General features: G+C 43.4%; 1 protein-coding gene across 1 annotated transcript in view; it reads left to right on the forward strand.

Moving 5' to 3' along the window:
* Positions 1–26228, forward strand: part of LOC140187263 (E3 ubiquitin-protein ligase rnf213-alpha-like) — a 261376-nt gene that overhangs the window by 216124 nt on the left and 19024 nt on the right. Inside the window, exons 45-53 of the mRNA XM_072242396.1 lie at positions 12024–12101; positions 12194–12228; positions 12342–12439; positions 13454–13607; positions 14923–15088; positions 15204–15298; positions 17739–17978; positions 20349–20481; positions 20574–20657. Coding sequence (XP_072098497.1) covers positions 12024–12101; positions 12194–12228; positions 12342–12439; positions 13454–13607; positions 14923–15088; positions 15204–15298; positions 17739–17978; positions 20349–20481; positions 20574–20657 — 1083 coding nt within the window. The remainder of the gene's footprint in view (positions 1–12023; positions 12102–12193; positions 12229–12341; positions 12440–13453; positions 13608–14922; positions 15089–15203; positions 15299–17738; positions 17979–20348; positions 20482–20573; positions 20658–26228) is intronic.

Here is a 26228-nt window from a genome sequence, read left to right on the forward strand (position 1 = left end):
GATATTCTCAAATGTTTGGGAGAGCCTTGCCTGTGATGGGCTGGGCAACAGCACTTTCTGTAGCCTTTTCCATTCTTGCCCATGATACAAGTCTCCGTTTCCTGCATACCCCTCAAAAGAAACCACAATTGTATCTGCACCATCATCACCCTGACAGCATGTTCCAGTCACCTATCAATCTCTTTGTAAAATAATATTTACCCTTCATACCTTTTAAACTCTCCCCCTCTCAGCTTAAAGCTATACCCTCTAGTTTTTGATTTGTATGTTGGAAAAAATTCTGATTATCCATTTGATGCTCTCATAGCTCTTCTCAAGTCTCTGCTCATCCTACAACAAATGAAGTTTTCTTGCATTGAACGATCCTGTTCTTATAGCTAATACTTCTTAATCCTGGCAACATCCAAGTGGATAACCTCTGCACCCTTTCTGTACATCCTTCCTTTAATACGGTGACCAGGACGTCACATAGTATTTCAAATGCACATAATCAAAATTTTATACAACTCCAACAAGACTTTTTGACTCTTGTACTCAGTGCCCTGATCAATGGGTAGTGGGTAGTGGCTCCATATGTCACTACTACAGGGCGTGACGACCCTGCGTTACACGAGTCCCGGGCTCAGCTGGCTCCGGCTAACGGTACCCGGTATGGGCCCCTATCCAGGGTTATGGATCCCACTGTCTTGTGGGCATCTTCAGGAGGAGAGAAGGCTAAGGAGTAAACCCGACACAAATCCAGAGTGGAGCCCCTAAGGCGATTGGATGACATATCATGTCACCTCCCAGCAGCTCCTGCAGCCAAACTGATGCCAAATGTACTGCTTCGCATTCCTTTGGACCACATACGCGAGGCCGAGAGGGGGATCTTGATATCTGGGCAGCCCAGGATCTCCATATTCTTCGTCCAGGTCCGCGCCCTGGAACAGGCACATCCATTGTCTACTTAGACGGAGCCTTGATGATCAATGAAGGCATGCATGTGTGTGCCTTTATCACTCTATCTACTTGTGTTGCACTTCATTTTGTATCAAGAAACTGCCTTTCTCTTAAAAATTACAGTAAGATGATGGTAAGCAGTCTTGCCTTCAAATCAGTGCTGTATGGAATTGGAAAAAAAAATGCATTCAACAACAGTAATGATTTTGATTTTTCACCTGTAAACAATAAGTGAAAATGACCAGGGGCGGGGACGTCGACTCAGACCATGAGAGGCCTGCGTCGGGCATTTTCATGCTTTACAAGGCGCAGATTGGAAGTCTGTGTGGGGCGCCACTCCTCGCACAGACTAGAGCGATGTGTGGTTAAATGCCTTGCTCAAGGGCACAAACACGCTGCCACAGCTGAGGCTCGAACTAACAACCTTGAGATAACTAGACGAATGCCTTAACCACTTGTCCACATGCCCAAACTGACAAGAATCTGCACAAAACAAAGTACAAATATCATTCTCCAGATTGTAGTTTAGTTGCAGGTTAGTTATCCCTGAACTGATGTTTCTCAGATTCTTGGCTGAGAGAGTCATAATTGTAATCATAATTTCCTCCCACTTTCTCTAGACTCGAAGGTTAGCCATGGGCACCCACATGATCCCCAGCGATGCCTGCCCTTTCATTGGATATATACAACAGTTCATGTTCCGAGCCTTCCATAGTAATGCTCCCCAACTCTTTGCCCACTATATTGGTGACTTCATTGGTGCTGCTTCATGCACCCATGCTGAGCTCATCAATTTTATCAATTTTGCCTCCAACTTCCACCCTGCTCTTAAGTTCATTTGGTGCATTTCTGACACCTCCCTCGCCTTTCTTTTGTCTGAAAGAAGTTTGTCTTTGTACAGATCTCATGGTTTTTCTTTGTTTTGTGGCTGTCTGTGGGGAAGATGAATCTCAGGGTTGAATACTGCATACACAATTTGGTAACAAGTGTACTTTGAATCTTTGAATCTCGGTTCCTTTGTCTCCGCTGTTTCTAGAATGAGGCGTTCCTTTCCAGGAATTCAGAGATACTCTCCTACTTCTAAAAACAGGTGTAACCCTCAGGTTCTGTCTGCTGTGTAAGTCTAGGGAAGACTGTCTCTGGTCCTGCCAGACAGGTGAGATTGAGATACAAGTCTATCCTGAAACCCCCCTGTTTGTGTGGATGCTGAGTGATTTGGCACCCTGTTGTAAATCAGTACCCCGAAATGACAGACAATACACTGCATGCAATTAAACGATTTAGCTTTATAATTCTTAATTTGACTACAGGGTTAGTGAAGAAAAAGCAAAAAAGAAAAGGGTCCATTTTAATGAAACAGTCTGTTGTGCACAAGTGGAAGTTCATGGTTTGCTCTTCACTGATCCTCCATCGAATTCACCAGGCCTTGTCAACTCCCGGCCCCACTCCAAGTCCATCCTATGATCTCTCCTCTCCTGCGTCTTCTCCCTCCATCTCTTGCCACCAAAGGCCTAGATCACCTCGGTGTCAGGCACACAACACGAAAACACACTCCCCTCATTGGGTGGCTAACATTTCAAAGCACCTGTTATCTCTAACCATAACCCAAACATTGCTTCTACAGAAAGACCATTACATTAGCAGTGAAACCTTTCCCAGGGTGTTACACTCTTTCCCCCCTACCAAAATTAATCATGTCCTCATGACATTTAGATAATTTGCCAACCCTTCATGCAAAGCACAAAATCCAACCCAGGTGGAAAATGCAGTGACATAGCTCCCCAAGGCAATAGATGCCACACTCTGTTCCCCCGTGCTACATAGGCCAGCCTATCCGGTGGTCTCCTGATTCTTTGAGACCTCCTTACCCCCTTATCTACTTCTTCAAGTTCCAACACTCCTTGGGATACTTCTGGTCTGCATGACGAGGCCTCCCCCGGTCTATCACTCGTGCTGTCCTGCAACTGGGACCCCTCTGTCCCTTGGCTGAGCCCCACTTCATCGCTTTCAGGGTCCCACTGAAACCCAGTCTGTCCACAGATAGCCCCCCCTCCAGATTTCACCTGACTTAGCGTGAGAAGGGTTGGGAATCTCTTCCTCAATCAGTAGGGAGTTAGCGAAAGGCAGCATATACCACACCCCCATTTCAACGCCAGAAACTCCAACTTGTGCGTGGGATAGTTTTTCCCAGAGGGCGACAGACTCCGGCTGACAATTGTAACAGGTTTCAACCCGGTGCCCTGATCCTGATACAGGACACCCCCTAAGCCCTCTCTGCAGTACATACAGCAAATGGGGGTTTGCAAACACCAGCACAGGCGCCTGGGTCAGCAACTCCTTCAGCAACTGAAAGGCCTCTTCACCTTTCGTACCCCACCTCGGTCCAAAAGGCTCTGAAGGGCTAAGATACCCTTTACCCTCCTTACCTTTTGTCCTCCTCCCTTTCTTCCCCAAGGGAGGGTGATTTACTTTCATGTAGCCCTTCATGAACCTCCAATAGTACCCACAGAACCCAAGGAACAAGCGCATAGCTCTCACAGTCTGGGTCCTTGGCCATGTCGTCACCGCCTCTATCTTAGGTGGATCGGTAGCTACTCCATCATGAGACTATGTGCCCAACATAGCTGACAGACATCTTGCAGAAATGGCACTTGTCCAGGCTAAGTTTTAACCCCTCAGCTTTCAGGTGGCCCAGTACCTTCAGTAGCCTTGCTTCATGTTCCTCCAAGGTGGACCCAAACACTATGAGGTCATCCAGATACACCAATACCTCAAGCAAGTTCATATCCCTCACTGTTTTCTCAATGACACACAGGAAGGTTGCAGGGGCTCCCGATATGCCCTGGGGCATCCTCTCAAAGTGGAAGAACCCCAGTGGACATATAAATGCCATCTTCTCTTTGTCAGCCTCACTCATGGGGATCTGGTAATATCCACTCCTCAAGTCCAGCACACTGAACCACTTCGCGCCACTCAGATAGGCCAGTGCGTTTTCGATCTTTGAGACCATATACTGGTTAGAGACGGTGCGCCTGTTCAGGGTCCTATACAGGTGTCCCCCGCTTTTCGAACATTCGCTTTACGAGACCTCACTGTTACGAAAGACCTACATTACTACCCTGTTTTTGCTAACAGAAGGTGTTTTCACTGTTACAAAAAAAGCAGCGCGCAAAAAAAAGTAGCGTGCGCCCCGAGCAGCCGCTCACCCCCGATTCGGAACTGCATTCTCACTGGCATTGCTTAAACACGTGCCTGTGAGCAGCCGTTTGCAAGATGAGTTCTACAGTATCAGAAAAGCCTGAAAGAGCTCGTAAGGGTGTTACACTTAGCGTAAAACTAGACATAATTAAGCGTTTTGATCGTGGTGAATGAAGTAATTTTACGTGTTATTTGGTATGATTTGGCAGCTTCATAGCTTAAAGGTTACTGGAGAGCATTTGTGCCGTGTTTTTGCCAACGGCGCTTGCGTGAGATTTTCACTACAGAGAACAGTTCAGGCAATGATTGTGGAAAAGTATTTATACTTTATAAGCTGTGTATTTATCATATCATTCCTTCTTTTACTATATGTTACTGTTATTTTAGGTTTTATGTGTTATTTGGCATGATTTGGTAGGTTATTTTTGGGTCTGCGAGTGCTCACAAAATTTTCCCATATAAATAAATGGTAATTGTTTCTTCCGTTTACGACATTCTGGCTTACGAACAGTTTCATAGGAATGCTCTACTTCGGATGGCGGGGGAACCTGTAGTCCACACACATCGTACCTTTCCATTCTTCTTCCTGGCCACTCCTATTGGGGATGCATAGTGGCTTCTGAACTCAGTGATGATTCCCGGTTCCTTTAACTTACACAAATGCTGCTGAACGTCTTCCACCTTGGCAGGGGTCAGTCGCCATGACCTCTGTCTGAACAGGATATCCTCAGTCACCCGGATGCTGTGATGAGTGCTCTTGGAACAACCCACATCAAATTTGTCAGTGGAAAGGACACCTTCCAGCTTCAACATCTTCTCTATCAACCTCCTCTTCCAACCTGCAAGTACCAGGGAGTCACCAAAGTTGAATGACTCAGCAGTCAACTTTCCCCCTTTTGCAGATAGTTTCACAGGCACACTAGATATTACTGTCACCAGGAAAAGATGCGCCAGGGGCATCCCCCGCTTGAAGGTGACCGCCCTCTTCGTCGTGTCCCTGACAATCACTGCCATTCTATTGGCCTGTACAACTGAGAGCTTCTGTAGTTCGGGCCTCACCAATACCCCAGCAGGCATGCCCGACTCTTCTTCGTGGTCTTTCGGAGCCTCACACTCAGGCATTCTGGGAAATTTAGGGTTTCCCATTGCTCTCGCTACTTCACTACTTCAGCAGCCCACCCGCTCAAACTCTCAACTAATCTCTGTCACTTTAAGTCATCAGAGCACTGCCACTCATCTAACAGCTGAGAGGTCTGCTCTGCCCAAGTCTCATACTCCTCTTTCCCTTTAGGGGTGGGCCTTGTTCCTGAGAACAGGTGGAGCCTACCATAGCTGGGACTTTGAACCTGGGCATTTTTCCATTTATTTGCCAGGTAGGTAAGGGCTGCTACCAACGCACTCCCGTAGCTGGGGGGGGGGGGGCTAACTAGACATTGCAAATCAGACCACTCCTTCCCCTCACTACGCAGAAACGAGAGAACCCTGTCTGTCTCCGCCTCCAGCTATGGGAGACCAGACTTGCAATCTGGTCCACTCCCCTACACGCTGCTCCTCCCAAAAAGTATGAACAGTCCACGGGGCCCCAGTAGTACCAGGCAGTTCCACTGCCATTACATCCGCATTAGTCTGAACTAAAACAAAGTCTATGCCTGCCATTTTATCAAACCTCTGCCCCATAATCATAATTTTCCCTATGGCTGTAACAGTACTTAAAAGTCAAATTAACAATTCATCAGGAGTACGAATATCTACTCAACTCAACATGCACGCATTCGTTACCAGTAACCCCATGGATTCACGCCACTGCTTAACCCCAGCAGTATCCATACCCACGTATTGTAATCACTTTACTGGATAATAGTTTAGCACAGACTTAAACACACAACCCACTGGTTCAGTACTCAGGGCAATCACACTGCATACAACGAAATCAATCCCAGATGAGCCCCCACAATTGTAACCCTCAGATTCTGTCAGCTGTGTAAGTGTAGGGAAGACAATCTCTGGCCCCGCCAAACGGGTGAGATTGTGATGCGAGTCCACCCCAAAACCTCCCTGTCTGTGTGGATGCTGAGTGATTTGTCACCCTGTTACAAATCAGTACCACAATATACAGACAGTAAACTGCATACAATTAAACAATTTAGCTTTATAATTCTTGATTTGACTACAAGGTTAGTGAATAAAAAGCAAAAAAGAAAAGGGCCCATTTTAATGAAACAGTCTTTTGTGTACAAATTGGAGCTCACTGTTTCCCCTTCACCGAATTCCCTGAGGTTCGTTAACTCCCAGCCCCACTCCAAGTCCATCCTACGATCTCTCCTGCATCTTCTCCCTCCATCTCTTGCTGAACCAAAGACCCAGATCACCTCAGTGTCAGGCACACAGCACGAAAACACACTCCCTTCATTGGATGGCTCACATTCCAAAGCACCTGTTATCTCTAACCATAACCCAAACATTGCTTCTACAGAAAGACCATTACATTAGCAATGAAACCTTTCCCAGGGCATTACACAGGTCTTTCCTTCCTCCACCACTGATGTTTCCCTAACCTGCATCTCCTTCATTTCCCAGACCTCTGCGCTCACCCCATTTTCCTGCCGCCTTAACAGGGATAGTGTTTCTCTTGTCCTTGCCTATGATACCATGAGCCTCCGTATGCAACACAACATTCTCCACAGCTTCCACCATCTCCAAACAGATCCGACCACTAAACACATCCTTACCTCAACTCCACTCTCCATTTTCAGCAGAGATCTCTCCCTCTGTGATTCCTTTGTCCATTTGTCCGTCCCCACTAATCTCCTTCCTAGCGCTTATCCCTGCAAGCGGCCAAAGTGCTACATCTGCCCATTCACCTCTTCTCTCACCTCCATTCAGGTGAGGCAACGTTTCACCTGAGAATCTGCTGGGGTCAACTATTGTATCCGTTGCTCCCAAAGCAGCCTCCTCTACATTGGTGAGACCTGTCATAAGTTGGGGGACTGCTTTGTCGAGCAGTACTGTCTGTGCTCCATCTGCCAAAAGTGGAACTTCCTGGTAGCCCAACATTTTAATTCTAATTACCATTCCTGTTCTGACATGTTGGCCTATGCCATGATGAGGCCATCCTCAGAGTGGAAGAGCAACACCTTATATTTTGTCTGAGTAGCCTCCAATTTCAATGATCAATTTCTCCTTCCAGTTCAGAAAAATCCCTCCTCCTCCCCTCTTCTTCTATTCCCCACCCAGGCCTCATGCCTCTTCACACTTGCCTATCACCTCCCCCAGTGTCCCTCTTCCCTCCCTCTTCTCTATGGTCCACTGTCCTTTCCTATCAGATTTCTTATCTCCAGCCTTTCCCACCCACCTGGCTTCACTTGTCACTTTCTAGCCAACCTTCCTCCCCTCCTCCAACCTTTTTTACTCTGGTGTCTTCTCACTTCCTTTCCAGTCCTGAAGATGATTCTCAGCCTGAAATATTGTCTGTTTATTCATTTCCATCGATGCTGCCTGACATGCTGAGTTCCTCCAGCATTTTGTGTATTTTGCTTTGGATTTCCAGTATTTGCAGTATTTCTTGTGATCTTAATCATATATTCAGTAAAAGCTGAATCCATTGTTGCAAACATATGGATTGTGCACGTTCTTAGCTGCATGGTGAACAAAGTATCTGGTTTGAACATCTGTAACTGGCAGTTATTGGCACTTAATACAGATTCTGGGTCTCCCAACCTGTGGTGAACTTTCATCCTTGTTTTGATTTCATTTTCCTTTTATCAATGTCCATTTCTTATGAATTCCTTATCAAGCATTTGGTGATGTGTCTAGGGATTTCCCTGGAAGACCGTGTAAGGAATCTGGAGCAGCAGCTGGATGACTTTCGACTCATAAGGGAGAATGAGGCAGTCATAGATGAGAGCTACAGGGAGGTAGTCACACCTAGGCTGTCGGAAGCAGGTCGTTGGGTGACAGTCAGAGGGGGGAAAGCGAAGGTGAGCAGACAGGTAGTGCAGAGCACCCCTGCAGCCATTCCCCTGAAAAATAAGTTTACCGTCCTGGATACTGTCGGCGGGGACGACCGACCAGGTGTGAGCCACAGTGGCAGGGCCTCCGGCACTGAGTCTGACCCTGTGGTGCAGAAGGGTGGGACGGAGAAGAGGAGAGCTGTCGTCATTGGAGACTCTATAGTCAGGGGAGCAGACAGGAGATTTTGCGACGTGAGAAGGACACCCGCATGGTTTGTTGCCTCCCGGGTCCGGGATGTCTCTGACCGGGTGCACGACATCCTGGTACGAGAGGGAAAGCAACCAGAAGTTGTGATACATGTTGGGACCAACGACATAGGCAGGAAGAGGGATGAGGTCCTGAAGTGTGAGTTTCGGGAATTAGGCAGAAGGCTGAAGAACAGGACCTCAAGGGTGACGTTCTCAGGATTGCTGCCAGTGCTACGTGACAGTGATGGTAAGAACTGGAGGAGATGGCAGTTGAATGTGTGGCTGGGGAGTTGGTGCAGGGAGCAGGGTTTTAGATTTTTAGATCATTGGGATCTCTTCTGGGGAAGGTGGGACCTGTACAGATTGGATGGGTTGCACCTGAACTCGAGGGGGAGTAATATCCTTGCCGGTAGGTTTGCTAGCATGGTTCGGGAGGGTTTAAACTAATTTGCGAGGGGGATGGGACCCAGAGCGATAGAGCAGTGAAAGAAGTGCATGGAGTAAAGCCAGATCTAACATACAGAGAGGCTTTGAGGAAAGAGAAGCAGAATAAATGGTGTAAAGACAGTAAGGTAGAGGGGCTGAACTGTGTACCTCAATGCAAGAAGTATCAGGAACAAAGGTGATGAACTGAGAGCTTGGATACATACATGGAATTATGATGTAGTGGCCATTACAGAGACTTGGCTGGCACCAGGGCAGGAATGGATTCTCAATATTCCTGGATTTCAGTGCTTTAAAAGGGATAGAAAGGGTGGAAAAAGGGGAGGAGGAGTGGCATTACTGGTCAGGGATACTATTACAGCTACAGAAAGGGTGGGTAATGTAGCAGGATCCTCTTTTGAGTCAATATGGGTGGAAGTCAGGAACAGGAAGGGAGCAGTTACTCTACTGGGGGTATTCTATAGGCCCCCTGGTAGCAGCAGAGATACAGAGGAGCAGATTGGGAGGCAGATTTTGGAAAGGTGCAAAAATAACAGGATTGTTATCATGGGTGACTTTAACTTCCCTAATATTGATTGGCACCTGATTAGCTCCAAGGGTTTAAATGGGGCAGAATTTGTTAAGTGTGCCCAGGATGGATTCCTGTCACAGTATGTGGACAAGTCGACGAGGGGGAATGCCATACTAGATCTAGTACTAGGTAATGAACCGGGTCAGGTCACAGATCTCTCAGTGGGTGAGCATCTGGGGGACAGTGACCACCGCTCCCTGGCCTTTATAATTATCATGGAAAACGATAGAATCAAAGAGGACAGGAAAATTTTTAATTGGGGAAAGGCAAGTTATGAGGCTATAAGTCTAGAACTTGCGGGTGTGAATTGGGATTATGTTTTTGCAGGGAAATGTACTATGGACATGTGGTCGATGTTTAGAGATCTCTTGCGGGATGTAAGGGATAAATTTGTCCCGGTGAGGAAGATAAAGAATGGTAGGGTGAAGGAAGCATGGGTGACAAGTGAGGTGGAAAATCTAGTCAGGAGGAAGAAGGCAGCATACATGAGGTTTAGGAAGCAAGGATCAGATGGGTCTATTGAGGAATATAGGGAAGCAAGAAAGGAGCTTAAGAAGGGGCTGAGAAGAGCAAGAAGCGGGCATGAGAAGGCCTTGGCGAGTAGGGTAAAGGAAAACCCCAAGGCATTCTTCAATTATGTGAAGAAAAAAAGGATGACAGGAGTGAAGGTAGGACCGATTAGAAATAAAGGTGGGAAGATGTGCCTGGAGGCTATGGAAGTGAGCGAGGTCCTCAATGAATACTTCTCTTCGGTATTCACCAATGAGAGGGAACTTGATGATGGTGAGGACAATATGAGTGAGGTTGATGTTCTGGAGCATGCTGATATTAAGGGAGAGGAGGTGTTGGAGTTGTTAAAATACATTAGGACAGATAAGTCCCCGGGGCCTGATGAAATATTCCCCAGGCTGCTCCACGAGGCGAGAGAAGAGATTGCTGAGCCTCTGGCTAGGATCTTTATGTCCTCGTTGTCCACGGGAATGGTACCAGAGGATTGGAGGGAGGCGAATGTTGTTCCCTTGTTCAAAAAAGGTAGTAGGGATAGTCCGGGTAATTATAGACCAGTGAGCCTTACGTCTGTGGTGGGAAAGCTGTTGGAACAGATTCTTAGAGATAGGATCTCTGGGCATTTAGAGAATCATGGTCTGATCAGGGACAGTCAGCATGGCTTTGTGAAGGGCAGATCGTGTCTAACAAGCCTGATAGAGTTCTTTGAGGAGGTGACCAGGCATGTAGATGAGGGTAGTGCAGTGGATGTGATCTATATGGATTTTAGTAAGGCACTTGACAAGGTTCCACACAGTAGGCTTATTCAGAAAGTTAGAAGGCATGGGATCCAGGGAAGTTTGGCCAGGTGGATTCAGAATTGGCTTGCCTGCAGAAGGCAGAGGGTGGTGGTGGAGGGAGTACATTCAGATTGGAGGGTTGTGACTAGTGGTGTCCCACAAAGATCTGTTCTGGGACCTCTACTTTTTGTGATTTTTATTAACGATCTGGATGTGGGGGTAGAAGGGTGGGTTGGCAAGTTTGCAGATGACACAAAGGTTGGTGGTGTTGTAGATAGTGTGGAGGGTTGTCAAAGGTTACAGAGAGACATTGATAGGATGCAGAAGTGGGCTGAGAAGTGGCAGATGGAGTTCAACCCGGAGAAGTGTGAGGTGGTACACTTTGGAAGGACAAACTCCAAGGCAGAGTACAAAGTAAATGGCAGGATACTTCGTAGTGTGGAGGAGCAGAGGGATCCCTGAAAGTTGCCTCACAAGTAGAAGGGGAGTTAAGAAAGCTTATGGGGTGTTAGCTTTCATAAGTTGAGGGATAGAGTTTAAGAGTCGCGATGTAATGATGCAGCTCTATAAAACTCTGGTTAGGCCACACTTGGAGTACTGTGTCCAGTTCTGGTCGCCTCACTATAGGAAGGATGTGGAAGCATTGGAAAGGGTACAGAGGAGATTTACCAGGATGCTGCCTGGTTTAGAAAGTATGGATTATGATCAGAGATTAAGGGAGCTAGGGCTTTACTCTTTGGAGAGAAGGAGGATGAGAGGAGACATGATAGAGGTGTACAAGATAATAAGAGGAATAGATAGAGTGGATAGCCGCTGCCTCTTCCCCAGGGCACCACTGCTCAATACAAGAGGACATGGCTTTAAGGTAAGGGGTGGGAATTTCAAGGGGGATATTAGAAGAAGGTTTTTTACTCAGGGAGTGGTTGGTGCGTGGAATGCACTGCCTGAGTCAGTGGTGGATGCAGATACACTAGTGAAGTTTAAGAGACTACTAGACAGGTATATGGAGGAATCTAAGGTGGGGGCTTATATGGGAGGCAGGGTTTGAGGGTCGGCACAACATTGTGGGCCGAAGGGCCTGTACTGTGCTGTACTATTCTATGTTGTATGTTCTATGTTCTAATACTTTTAAACTGCGTACTAAAAGTCGAACAAGTGAAGGGTCCAGTCTTGAACTCCTTTCCAGCACTGCAGGGAAGTACCTGAGCATTTCTTAGGATATCTGTCCATTTTTACCAGTGAATTTATCATGTGCAAAGCATTTTGTTCTGAATTAAGCATGATCGAAAGATTCGCCTTGCAGGGATATAAATTGCAATCATGTTTAACTCTGCCGAAAGGACACTTGCTGATTTAATCCTTTTTGTCCAATGTACATTTAGAAAGCATTCCTACCAACAATGCCTGAAGATATGATCATGGAAGCTAAGGAATGGGGCATTTTGGAGCATCATAAGTGGTATGGTAAGTAACCAGTTCAGTCTTTGCGTGCAGTTATACTTTTAAATATTTTAATTTAAGCAATCATTAACAAATGCCTTTGTTTTTCTACCCAGAATGCAAAAACGGACATCCTTGTATTGTAGGAGCGGTAAAATCTGTTCTACTTTTTTCTGTGTTTCTTTTTAAACTAGCAAATATATTAAATACTCACTATGTTAAGCATGGCTATGAACCAGATGTACTACTGGTTTCTATTTCTAGTGTGGTCGACCTATGGAAAAAACGTTATGTCCTGAATGCAAAACTGAAATTGGAGGAGCTAATCACAAGCCAGTTGATGGATTTACTGAAGCTCATACGTATGAACGTTTTCATACTGATCAGATAAGAATATTCTTACCTAAATCTAATCAAACTGTTACACATAAGCAATGCTTGAATGCAATGGATACAATGATTTTGTTTCAACTTGTAATATTAGTTTGGTGTCTGTTTTACAAACTATCCAATGAGGAAGATCACTAGATTCTGTTAAAAACTGAGTCATCCAGAATTATAAATTGACATAATCGATGATGGTTGAAGATGAAGCCCTATTTAATTCTGGTTGTTTCTTTGTAAGCAAATTTGTAAATGTGTTGGGAGGATATCTTCTGTAATCTTTCTCTTGATTTTTGAACAGTACAGTAGATGTTAAAGTTTGGAGGTTTCATGACATGATCCAGTACAACTGTATTGATCTCAAGGCATCTTGTCAAGATGTCTATTCCAGGCTTTCCAAAATCTGCAGTTAATTGAAGCAGAATAGCAGAAGGTGCATTCTAAAGCCACCATTTGAAAGTTTTCTTCTGAAGAGCATGCTATCATTAGAAAGATTTAGCTACTCCTTTGCCATCTCTTATCCGGTATATTGGAAGAATCAAAGCAAAAGTACTGTGGGAGTACATTCACCACAGAGACTGCAGCTGTTTACAAATGCACGTAATCACTACCTTATGAAAGAAAATTAAAAATGGGCATTAAATGTTAGTCTTCCAATGATGATCACATTCCATAAGTTAATTATTTTAAGAAACGGTAGATGGTTTCCTAAATGATGTTAAATAGTCTGCTCACTCAAAAGCTCACACTCAGTTAATGTCAATGATTAATACACATCTTTTTAGGGACGTTTGCCAAATATGAGCATCAGACAGTCTGGTATTCTGAACCACAATGATTATAAGGAGTTGCTGATTCCAGCTATTTAGTGCTACCAGTGAAATGTATTAACCTAAGTAAAAGAATGGCTGCGCTTTCTCCTATCTAAAGCATTTTTGTACATTCCCAGTAATTATGATGAAATGATTACAGGCAACTTATCTGATTTTTAGGACGGACAGAACACAATCAGGATACATCCTAGGTGATCCCAGCAAAAGAGAAGCAGTTGTGGCTCCTGACAGACAGATGTCTTTAGTATCATTTTTACTTGTGCGTCTGATGACACATGTGGCTATGTTCTTGGGAACATTAGAGGATACCAAGGTATTTATCAGTATTTTGGTTTGGTTTAATACTGTCTGACGTAATCCATCATATCAGTTACACAGTTATATCTATACTGTCATGCGTTACTTGCTGCAACTTACTTTAACACCATTATCAGAGTGTTGTATTATGATTATGAGGACACGCAGTCCCCTTTTACTGTCATTTAGTAATGCATGCATTAAGAAATGATAAAATGTTTTTCCAGAATGATATCATGAAAAACACATGACAAACCGACTTAAAAACTAACAAAAACGACATAATTATAACATATAGTTACAACAGTGCAAAGCAGTACTGTAATTTGATAAGAACAGACCATGGCACAGTAAAAGTCTCAAAGTCGCTCGAAAGTCCCGTCATCTCATGCAGGCGGTAAACCTCCAGCGCCGCCAACTTGCCGGTGAAGCATCCTGGAAGCACCTGACCACAGTCCGACTCCGAGTCCATCCGAAAAACTCCGAGCCTCCGACCACCTATTCGACACTGAGCACCATCTCTGCTGAGCACTTCGACCCTGGCCCCAGCAACAGGTGATACGCAAAGCCGAGGATTTGGGGCCTTCGTCTCTGGAGATTCTCAATCACACAGTAGCAGCGGCAGCGAAGCAGGATTTTCAGAAGTTACTCCAGATGTTCCTCTGCGCTTCTCACGGCTGTCTCCAATCAAATCCGGATTGTGCACGGCCCCTAGTTACACATACAATATCATTCGGAACGGCCGCGCGCGCGCTGCGTTGTGCCGCCATCTTCTCCCTTCCTCCTGTATAGACACCCGAGCCAATTTTGTTCTTGAGAAAGCCTGCTTGAATATCAAAATTGATACAAGTGGAACATGATAAAGGATATGCTGAAGTAAATCAGAAGTTATTTACTTTTGTGTTGTAAATTCTGACCACTTTACGGAAAACTAGAGAAACTGCATGATTTTTGAAGACTGGTAATGGTGCATCCATGAAAAATATACTCTACGTAGATTAATGAAAATCAAATCAGGACTGAAAATGAAAATGGAGAGTACATAGTCTAATGTACTGAATTTAATGTACATTAAGTTCCTCCTCGAAATTCTGGATGCCAGTCCCATCTTGGCAACTCTATAAAAAAAAAACGACAATATATAACTTGTGTGTACTTTTGTTTTAATATGGCACAATGCCAACTGATGTAGAAGTAGGAGTAGATTGCAAAGGTTTCCAAACAGTGTATCACCTTAACTTGTTCTGAAATTGATAGATTACTTTAAAATGTAGATATGTTTTTTTCATTAACAAACCAGAATAAAACTTGTACTACATTCTTCTCCATAGTCAATTGAAGATATGATACAACCACGTGTTCAAGATCCAAGGAACTTTCTCTGGAGTCATATCCAAAAAGACATAGAACAGCTGGAGAAATCACTGGCAACAAATACTAATGAAACTGCCGTAGTTGTTCATCTCATTCTTAGCCAACTTATTAAACAAAAACAGTGTATGTATTTGCTTTCAAGTAAAGGAGCAAAGTAAGGTTAACGAGTATTTCAAATTGCATTTTTATCTCTGCCTCTGAAATTCTCTTATCTCTTTTTTTCATGTTCGAATTCTAGTCCATTCATTTACACCGACAAACCTCTCCAGTAAACAGGAAAGAAATAAATGGGAGATCTTCATTTCAAAAGAAGTGATAACTCCTGCAGTGGAGGTGAGATCTAATTTCTTTCCGTTTGTATTTGTTAGACTAATGTTTCAATAATATGCCATTGAAAGTATAAACTATACAAATTTATTTGAAGCAATATTGCAGCCATATTTAAAACTACTGGACAACCTGGACATGCAAGCTCACTGCTCAGTAGTAGCTCTGCTTTTTAAAAAAAAATCAAATTCAATAAATTATTCATCTTTATTTGCTGACATTTGACTTCAGGTCTGAAAACCCCAGCATTTCATAACAGTTATTCTCATAAACACAAGAGATTCTGCAGATACTGGAAATCCAGAGTAGCACACACAAAATACTGGAGGAACTCAGCAGGTCAGGCAGCATCAATGGAGACTAATAAAGAGCCAATATTTTGGGCCAAGACACCTCATTAGGACTGGAAAAGAAGGGGGTAGAAGCCAGGATGCTGGGGGTGGGAGAGGAGGATAAGCTAGACGGTGATCGGTGAAACCCGGTGAGGGGGAAGGTAGGTGGGTGGGCTTATTCACATTAAGATTATTTTATATGTTTACCAACTGTGTTGTCTGTTTTTTTTTGGTTATATGATTGAATCAGTACACCTTAGCTTCACAGGATTTAGTGCAGTGATAAGTGTGCCAGCAATCTGGATGCTGCTGCTTTTCTCAGCTTCACAAAGGATATTGTGTTCTGATCCTAAGGCGTAACTCAATAAATTTTGTGTGTGTTATTTAAATTCAGATGGCTTCGATATTTGTGAATCGGTACATCCAAACTGTTTTAGAACTCAGTTTAAATGGGAAAAGTATATATTAATAGTCACCTATCATTTACTAATGACAAGAAACCTTTAGGAAGAGGCTCTTGTTCAATAAAATCATATTTGTTCTGAAAGTGGTAAATCTATTTTAATAGTGGTGGTGCTTTCACAGCAAAGATAATGATAAGTAAGACAATGCTGCGGTGAGGAAGTGAATGAAGCTGAGATGTGAAAATGGAAAGTGACCACAAGAAAGAAATTGTAAAGTATTTTTACAAAGTTACTCAACGATAGCACCACAATCATGTGTTTGGATCTTGAAATAGAAATCTAAAGGGGTTCTCTTAACAGAAACTTAACTGAAAATGAAGGCCAGTAGATTTTCCATATAAGCAAATTTCCATATAAGCGAATGTGGAACAAGCACTTTAATTCTTCAAAGATGTCTATTCTGTTAATATTTTATTTTTCCTCTCACTAAATACATTATCGGTCAATATTTCAAAGATGTATTTATTTTTTTACTGGTTTTGACCTGACTAGGAAAATAAAGCCATAAGTAGTATTGTAGTCTAGCTCTAGGAGGTAGCGTAGGGAGAGATTGTAGTGTCTGAGTAGAGATTAATAAACTCAATCAAAAACAGCTATTTTTATCTTATTATAATGTTGAAAATTTTGGTATTTTAAAACTATGACGCAAAGTACATGATTTATTATTCTGCTGCTTAAATACTGTACCAACTTTAAGAGCCACAAGTTGAATTCTTGTATCCTAACACCAGGCAAGGCCAAAAATAGATTAAATGCTGCCTATAGATTAATGTAGTGGAATGTTCAAGGAAAGATTGTGAAAAATTCCATGAGCAGATTAGTTCGAGGATGTTTTAAAATTAAAATCCACTAAGGTCCGTCATTAACCACAGATGTTCTGATACTTCATCAATAAAGTTTACATCCAAATAAAAATGACACTATTTAAAAGATGTTTATTGGCAGGTGATTCTGGTCACCTCATTATAGGAAGGATGTGGAAGCTGTGGAGAGGGTGCAGAGGAGATTTACCAGGATGTTGCCTAGATTGGAAAACAAGTCTTATGAGGCAAGGTTAGCAGAGCTGGGACTTTTCTCTTTGGAGCGTAGAAGAATGAGAGGGGACTTGATAGAGGTCTACAAGATTATGAGAGGCATAGCCAGTACCTGTCTCCCAGGGCACGAATAGCAAACACCAGAGGGCATATGTACAAAGTTAAGGGAGGGGAGTTTAGGGGAGACATCAGGGGTAAGTTTTTTACACAGAGGGTTGTGGGTGCCTGAAATGACTTGCCAGGGATGGTGGTGGACACTAAAACACTAGGGGTATTTAAGAGCCTCTTGGACAGGCACATGGATGAAAGAAAAATAGAGGGTTACAGGGTAATGTGGGCTTAGTACTTTTTTTAAGGATTATGTGGGTTGGCACAACATCGAGGGCCAAAGGGCCTGTACTGTGCTGTAGTGTTCGACGGTTCCATGGACAAGAAAGCAGTTTGGAGCGCGACCAAACCATCATGTGAATACACATTCTTTTTGTTCTGTTTTCATTCATCTCTTCTTGGAAATATTTTAAGAAGTGTTACATGGGAATGTGCATAAATGTAGTTATAAATTGTGATGAATTTATCAAGAAATCATAAATTTACCCGTGAACATTTATTTTAACAGAATCTGGACAGGAAACACAAGGATGCCAATAGGCAAATAAGTCAGGATGAAAGAATAGCTGAAGATCCTATCGTCAAAATTGTTTATGATGACCCCCAAACCATCCTTAAACTACCTAAAGAGAATGCTTTGCACTGCTCTACTATATGGACTTGTAGAAAGAGAATGTCTATTGACTATTTGAGACACGTACTGGGAGAAAGGAATGATGTACCCATCCTGCAGAGATTTCTGAAAAAGGTATGATTTACTTAATTAACTTCTGTATTCCAGCTAAATATTGTTTCTTGAACATATGAAGAGTTTTCAATCTCTTACCTTTAGCATGTAAAAGAAAATCTTTGGGGTCACAAGCCCCAGGATATCAGTGGAGGCGTTAAATAGACCAGAGCTCTAGACCGATCCAGCTATCAATGACTGTCCTTCCATTATACGTTCCGATGGTCCAAAGTCACAATGTTCAATTCCATTAGCAGCTGTTGAGCAAACACAGCTATCCATGCCTGCAAGCAATAAAAACTGGGAAATCTTCGGGCATGGGCAGGGAATTAGCAAGTAAACTTCACAGCACAAAAATGCCAGGGAGAGAACATTCCAATGAGAGTTTAACCGGCTGGCCTGGATGCTAATTGATATTGTCTTTGCTGAATCCTGTACCATCAAAACCCTGAGAAACCTCCATTGCCCAGAAACTCAACCAGACCTGTCTCATTGATACTGTGGCTATAAGAGCAGATCAAAGGCTGTGCAGCCAGCAATGAGTGATTCACCTTCTGACAACATAAAGCCTTTTCACCATCTACAAAATCACAAGTCAGGCATTCTCTCATACATTGACACGGGACTTCAAAATGCACTGAGGTTACTCCTCGTGGCTACAAAACCCACGATCTCTATCATAACGAAGGGCAAATGCTTCAATTACATGGTAAAGCCACTGCCTACAAATTTCCCTTTCAGTCAAAAGACAGTGTTTTGTCTTGGAAAGGTATTGCCAATCTTTGTTGTCACTGAGCTTAAATCTGCAAAATCCCTATGTGGCAGCAGTGTAAGTACACCTTCATTAGAATTTACGTGGGGAAATAGGGATGAGCAATAGTTGCTAGCTTTACTAGCGATATCCAGATCCTGAGAAATAAATAAATACAAATTTTAAGAAAATTAGAGTATATAGAGGCTAATGAACAAGAGGACTAGGAAGGACATTATTTGGTTTATTTGAAAGAATTAGAACAAGAATTTTAATAAGATCATATGATTTTTGTACAGGAGAGCATAATTCAAATATTCTTGTCACTGTTCTCAATTAAGTATCCAAAATAAAATTAATGCAGATGCTAGAAATATAAAATGAAACCAGAAAATACTGGAAATAGTCAGCAAGTCAGCCAGCAACTGTGGAGAGAGGATCACAGTTAATACTTGAGGTTGATCACTTTTCATCTGATGAAAGTTTATCAATGTTAAATGTTAAAATTCCGCCATCTCCAAGAGGATCCCACCAACAAGCATCACCATCTTTCCCTCCCCCCTACTTTCTGCCTTCCGCAGGGATCGCTCCCTACGCGACTCCCTTGTCCATTCGTCCTCCCATCCCTTCCCAGCGATCTCCCTCCTGGCACTTATCCTTGTAAGCGGAACAAGTGCTACACCTGCCCTTACACTTCACCTGTGAGTCTGCTGGTGTGATATACTGTGTCCGATGCTCCCGATGTGGCCTTCTATATATTGGTGAGACCTGGCGCAGGCTGGCAGACTGTTTCGCTGAACACCCACGCGCTGTCTGCCAGAGGAAGCAGGATCTCCCAGTAGCCACACATTTTAATTCCAGGTCCCATTCCCATTCTGATATGTCAATCCATGGCCTCGTCTACTGTCAAGATGAAGCCACATTCAGGTTGGAGAAACAGCACCTTATATTTCGTCTGGGTAGCCTCCAACCTGATGGCATGAACATTGATTTCTCTAACTTCCATTAATGCCCCTCCTCCCCTTCTTACCCCATCCCTATTTTTTTTTTCTCTTTCCCTCTCACAATAATTCCTTGCTTGTTCTCCATCTTCCTCTAGTGCTCCCCTCCCCCTTTCTTTCTTCCAAGGCCTTCCGTCCTATGATACTCCCTCTTCTCCAGCCTTGTATCCCTTTTGCCAATCAACTTCCCAGCTCTTGGCTTCATCCCTTCCCCTCCTGTCTTCTCCTATCAGTTCAGGTCTCCCCCTCACCCTCCCACTTTCAAATCTCTTACTATCTCTTTTTTCTGTTAGTCCTGACGAAGGGTCTCGACCCGAAACGTCAACTGTACTTCTTCCTGTAGATGCTGCCTGGCCTGCTGCGTTCCACCAGCATTTTGTGTGTGTTGCTTGAATTTCCAGCATCTGCAGATTTTCTCGTGTTTTCAAAGTTAAATGTTAATGTTATTTCTCTTTCTCTCTCTTTCCCCACAAATGCTGCTTCGTCTTGCATTTTCATCAAGGTATCTCTGCTCATATTGTTAGTGGTTACAATTATTTTTGAGTGTAAAGTAATGAGCTGTAACTTAGTGATGCAGGTTGTAATGTGACTGTGTTCCTTGGCACTTCAGTAACCTGTTAATAATCTCCTGATCTGTAGGAAGCACAGTTAAGGCTGGTGAGGTACCTGCCAGAATTACTGGCACTTCAGTATGACTTGATGAAACTATTTCAGAATGCAACGGAAGTACCGAAGCAATCTGTTCATGATTTTCTTCAGAACTTCAGTGCTGGTAAGTATTTTTCATAGTGTGTGGTCAGGTTTTTTTTTGGTGGGGAAAAAGTATATTTGATGTTAAGCCCAGATATGCTTTCATTTTTTTAGAACCAATAAAGAATACATTTAAATCTCGAATCTCATGCTTTCTAAATGTATGGAACCAGCTTCGAACATTCCTTGTTACTGGAGGTAAGCATTACTTGTTATTTACTTAATAGATACAGTAAATCCAGAATATACTTTAAGCTATTTGTATCACCGGATCTATTAAATCATTTGCTAAATTCTCTAATAGGAAATAAATCATTCTACATAGTAACACAGTTAATCATATACACCTCCTCTAAGCTTGTCTGTTACATTTGAAGCTCTCATTATGGCCTCGTCTACTTGTACATCGGTGAGACCAAGCACAGACTTGGTGACTGCTTTGCAAAGTATCTGTGCACACTGACCGTCATGGCTATCTGGAGCTCCTGGTTCCAAGCCAATTTGATTCCCCTTCCCATTTCCACACTGGCCTGTCCTCAGCTTCCTACACTGCTAGAGTAAGACCAAGTACAAAATAAAAGATCATCTTGTATTCTGCCTGTATGGTCTCTATCCCAATGACATAAAACACTGAATAAGCAATTTCAGGTTATCTACACCCCACCTGTCCCTTTCTCTCTCTTGATCCATCCAGATCCTCTCTTTCACTCACTCTCACACACACACACTTTCTTCCAGACACTGCTCCAGCCCGGCCCCCTATCACCTGATTTCTTTCCCCACTTCACCCTGTCCATCTGCTCATCACACACACGCTCCTCATAGTACACTCCCAACTCTGTTCTGCCACTTTTCCTCCATGTGTCCACCGTGTCTGTTACATAGTGGGGGCATGGATCAGGTATGGGCAGCTGAGATCAAGTGAAGGGATGCAGGCATATATTTGAAAAGAAAATCAGTAGGGCAAAAAGTGAGTAGGAGATAGTTTTGGCAGAGAAGGTGAGGGAGGATCCAGAAACAAAAATTAACTATATTGAGGAAAAATGACTAACTTGGGAGAGAACAGGGCCCCTCCAACACCTAACTGGACATCAATGTATGGAGCTACAGGACACTGAGGCCCTCAATTAATATTTTTACTGTAGAACTTGGACTTCAGAATTTAAGATAGTTAATGGGAATATCTTGATTATATTCTGCATTACAACAGAGGTTGTACCAGGTGTCTTAAAACATATGAAGGTAGATAAATCTCTGGGGCCTGATCAGGTACAGTATAATCCAAGAACACTGTGGGAAGCTAATGGAAAAATGCCTGAGATATATGTATCATTAGCAACAGATGAGGTACCAGAGGACTGGAGAATGGCTAATGTTGTGCTTTTATTTAACAAGTGCCGCAAGAAAAACTGGGAATTATAGACCAGTAGGTGTAACGTCCATGATAGGTGAGTTACTGGAGGATATTGCGAGGGATAAGTTGTATATGTACTTGGAAAGACAGGTGTGATTAAGGATAAACAGCACAGCTCCGTGTATGGGAGATCATGTCTCATGAATCTGAGCTGTCTGAAGAAGTAATCAAGAAGGTCAGTGAGGCAGGCCAGTAGACATAGTGTATATGGACTTCAGTAAGGCCTTTGATGAGGTTCTTGCATGGTAGGCTGCTATGGAAAGTTAAATCGCATCAGATTCAGAGCGAGCTAGCTAACTGGTACAGTACTGGCTTGATAGGAGGAAGCAAAGGGTGATGGTGGTAGGTTGCATCTTGGACTGGAGGGCCATGACTAGTGATGTTCCCTAGGAGCCGGTACTAAGCCAATTGTTATTTGTCATCTATATCGATGACTTGAATGAGAATATAAAATGCATGGTTAATAAGTTTGCAGATGACATTAAAATAGGTTGTGTGGTAGATGCTGAAGGTGGTTAGTATCAGAGGTAGATATTAGCCATAATGTTCTTCTCAGATACTGAGGAATGAGTAAGTATTTATTCCATTAGACCATAAGACATAGGAGCAGAATTAGTCCATTTGGGCAATTGAGTCTGTTCCACCATTTAATCATGGCTGATCCTTTTTTTTCACCCTCCTCAACCCCTTTTCCCAGCCTTCTCCCTGTAACCTTTGATGCCGTATCCAATCAAGAACCTTAAATACACACAATGACCTGGCCTCCACAGCTGCACGTGGCAACAAATTCCACAAATTCACCACCTTCTGGCTAAAGAAATTTCTCCACATCTCTGTTTTAAATGGATACTCCTCTATCCTGAGGCTGTGCCCTCTTGTCCTAGATTCTCCCATCATGGGAAACATCCTTTCCACATCTACTCTTTCTAGGCCTTTCAACATTTGAAAGGTTTCAGTGAGATACCCCCCTCATCCTTCTAAATTCCAGCGAGTACAGACCCAGAGCCATCAAAATTTCCTTGTATGGTAACTCTTTCATTCCTGGAATCATCCCTGTGGACCTCCTCTGGACCCTCTCCAATGCCAGCTCATCTCTTCTAAGACGAGGAGCCCAAAACTGTTCACAATACTCAGGTGAGTCCTCATCAGTGCTTTATAAAGCCTCAGCATCACATCCTAGCTCTTGTATTCTAGACCTCTTGAAATGAGTGCTAAGGTTGCATTTGCCTTCCTCACCACCAACTCAATCTGCAAGTTTACATTTAGGGTCTTCTGCATGAGGACTTCCAAGTCCTTTTGCATCTAAGATTTTTGGATTTTCTCCCCATTTAGAAAATAGTCTGCACATTTATTTCTTACTACCAAAGTGCATGACCATGCAGTTTCCAACATAATATTCCATTTGCCACTTTCTTGCCCATTCTCCCAATCTGCCTTAAGTCCTTCTGCATCCTACCTGTTTTCTCAACATTACCTGCCCCTCCACCGATCTTCGTATCATTTGCAAACTTGGCAACAAAACCATCTATTTCATCATCCAAATCATTTATATACGGCATAAAAAGAAATGGTCCCAACACTGACCTCTGTGGAATACCACTAGTCACTAGCAGCCAACCAGACACAGATCCCTTTATTCCCACTCACTGCCTCCTTCCAATCAGCCCATGCTCTAACCATGTTAGTTACTGTCCTGTAATACCACAGGCTGTCAACTTGGTAAGCAGCCTCGTGTGTGGCACCTTGTCAAAGGCCTTCTGAAAGTCCAAATATACAAAATCCACTGCATCCCCTTTATCTACCCCACTTGTAATCTCCTCAAAGAATTCCAACAGGTTCATCAGGCAGGATTTTCCCTTAAGGAAACCATGCTGACTTTGTCCTATCTTGTCCTGTCACCAAGTACTCCATCACCTCATCCTTAACAATTGACTCTAACATCTTCCCAACCACTGAGGTCAGGCTAACTGGTCTATAATTTCCTTTCTGCTGCCTTTGTCTTTTCCTAAAGAGTGGAGTGACATTTGCAATTTTTCAGTCCTCTGGCAATATGCCAGAATCCAATGACTTTTGAAAGATCATTGCTGATGCGGCTGCAATCTCTAACGCTACCTCTTTCAGAAGCCTAGGGCGCAGTTCATCTGGTCCGGATGACTTATGTACCTTTAGGTCTTTAAGCTTTTTGAGCAACTTCTCCCTTGTAATAGAAACTGCACTCACTTCTCTTCCATCACACACTACAACAGCTGGCACACTGCTGGTGTCTTGCATAGTGAAGACTGATACAAAATACTTGTTTGGTTCATCTGCCATCTCCTTTTCCCCCGTTATTATTTCTCTGGCCTCATTTTCTAGCAGTCCTATATCCACTCTTCTCTCTTTTTTTTTTACATACTTGAAAAAGCTTTTACTACCCACTTTGATATTATTTGCCAGCTTGCTTTCATATTTCACCTTTTCCATTTCAATGACTCTTTTAGTTACTCTCTGTAGGTTTTTAAAAACTTACCAATCCTCTGTCTCCCACTAACTTTTGCTTTGAATAAGAATGAATCAGTAAGTAGACTAAGGAATGGTAAGTGAAGTTTAATTCAGGTAAATGCAAGGTATTAGATTTTTTGGAAGGAAAATGAAGATGGGATTTTCACAATGAACAGTAGGATCCTGGGAGTGTTGCAGAGCAGAGGGACTTGGAAGTATAAATTAGATTATGAGGACACTCAGTCCTCATTTATTGTCATGTAGAAATGCATGCATTAAAAAATGATACAGTGTTCCTCCAGAAAGATATTACAGAAACACAGGAAAAACCAAGACTAAAACTGACAAACCACATAATTATAACATACAGTTACAACAGTGCAAAGCAATACTGTAATTTGATAAAGAGAAGACCATGGGCACGGTCAAAAAAAGTCTCAAGTTCTGATAGCCCCATCATCTCACGCAGACGGTAAAAGGGAGAAACTCTCTCTGCCACGAACCTCCAAGTGCCGCAAACTTGCCGATGCAGCACCATTGGAAGCACCTGACCACAGCTGACTCTGAGTCCATCTGAAAACTTCGAGCCTCCGGCACCGAGCACCATCTCTGCCGAGCACTTTGACCCCGCCCCGGCCGCCAAGCAACAAGCAAAGCCGAGGACTCGGGGCCTTCCTCTCCAGAGATTCTGGATCACGTAGTAGCAGCGGCAGCGAAACAGCATTTCAGAAGTTTCATGTTCCTCCGTGCTCTCACGTCTATCTCCATCAAATCAGGATTGTGCACGGCACCCTACTTGACAGATAACAGATATCATTCAGTGAAGTGGCCACTGCGAGCTGTGTCGTGCCGCCATCTCCTCCCTCCATATAAGGTTCCTTGAAAGTGGCATAATAGGAAAACAGAAGAAAGCTTTGGCATGCTGCCTTCATCACTTAGAAGGATGCCTTCAGGATCCTAATAAGTCTCTCCCTTCTCACCTTAAATCTATATCCACTAGTTTTTGGGTGTAGTTGTACAAGGTGTTGGTAAAGCCACATTTGGAATATTGTGTTCTGTTTTGGTTACTCTGCTACCATGAAGCTAGAAAAAGTGGAGAAAAGATTTATGAGGATGTTGCCTGCACTGAGCTATAGAGAGAAGTTGAGTAGGTTGGGACCTTATTCATTATCGTAGTGTGATCTTATAGGTGTGTACAAAATCATGATATGGTGTATATGGACTGTCTTTTTTGCAGGGTTGAGTAATGAAGGACTAGTGGACATAGGTTTAAGGTGAGAAGGGAGAGATTTAATTGGATCCTGAAGGCAACTTTCTGACCCAGAGAATGATCTATATATGGAATGACCTGCCAGGGAAGAGGTTGAGGCAGGTACATTTACAACATTTAAGAACACTTGGGCAGTTATATGGAAAGCAAAGGTCTGGAAGGATATGGGTCAAATGCAGCCAAATGGGACTAGCTTGAACAGGCATCTTAGACCATAAGGTGTAAATGCTTTGAGAGGCTGGTCAAGGATTACACTTGCCGCTTGCTACCACCCAAACTGGGCCCCCTACAGTTCACCTACCGATACAACTGATCAACAGATGACGCAATAGCCACTGCTGCACATGCTGTCCTTACACATCTGGAGAACAAGGATGCTTATGTGAGAATGCTGTTCTTGGACTACAGTTCAGCATTCAACACCATGGCTCCATCTAGGCTCATCAAGAAGCTCAGAGACCTCGGCCTTGACCTTGCCTTGTGCAGCTGGATCCTGGACTTCCTGTCAGATCACCAGCAGGTATTAAGAGTGGGCTCCCTCACCTCCAACCCTCTGACTCTCAATACAGGAGCTCCTCAGGGCTGCGTACTGAGTCCCCTCCTT

The sequence above is a fragment of the Mobula birostris genome, chromosome 24 (assembly GCF_030028105.1).
Source record: "Mobula birostris isolate sMobBir1 chromosome 24, sMobBir1.hap1, whole genome shotgun sequence".
Taxonomy (NCBI): domain Eukaryota; kingdom Metazoa; phylum Chordata; class Chondrichthyes; order Myliobatiformes; family Myliobatidae; genus Mobula; species Mobula birostris.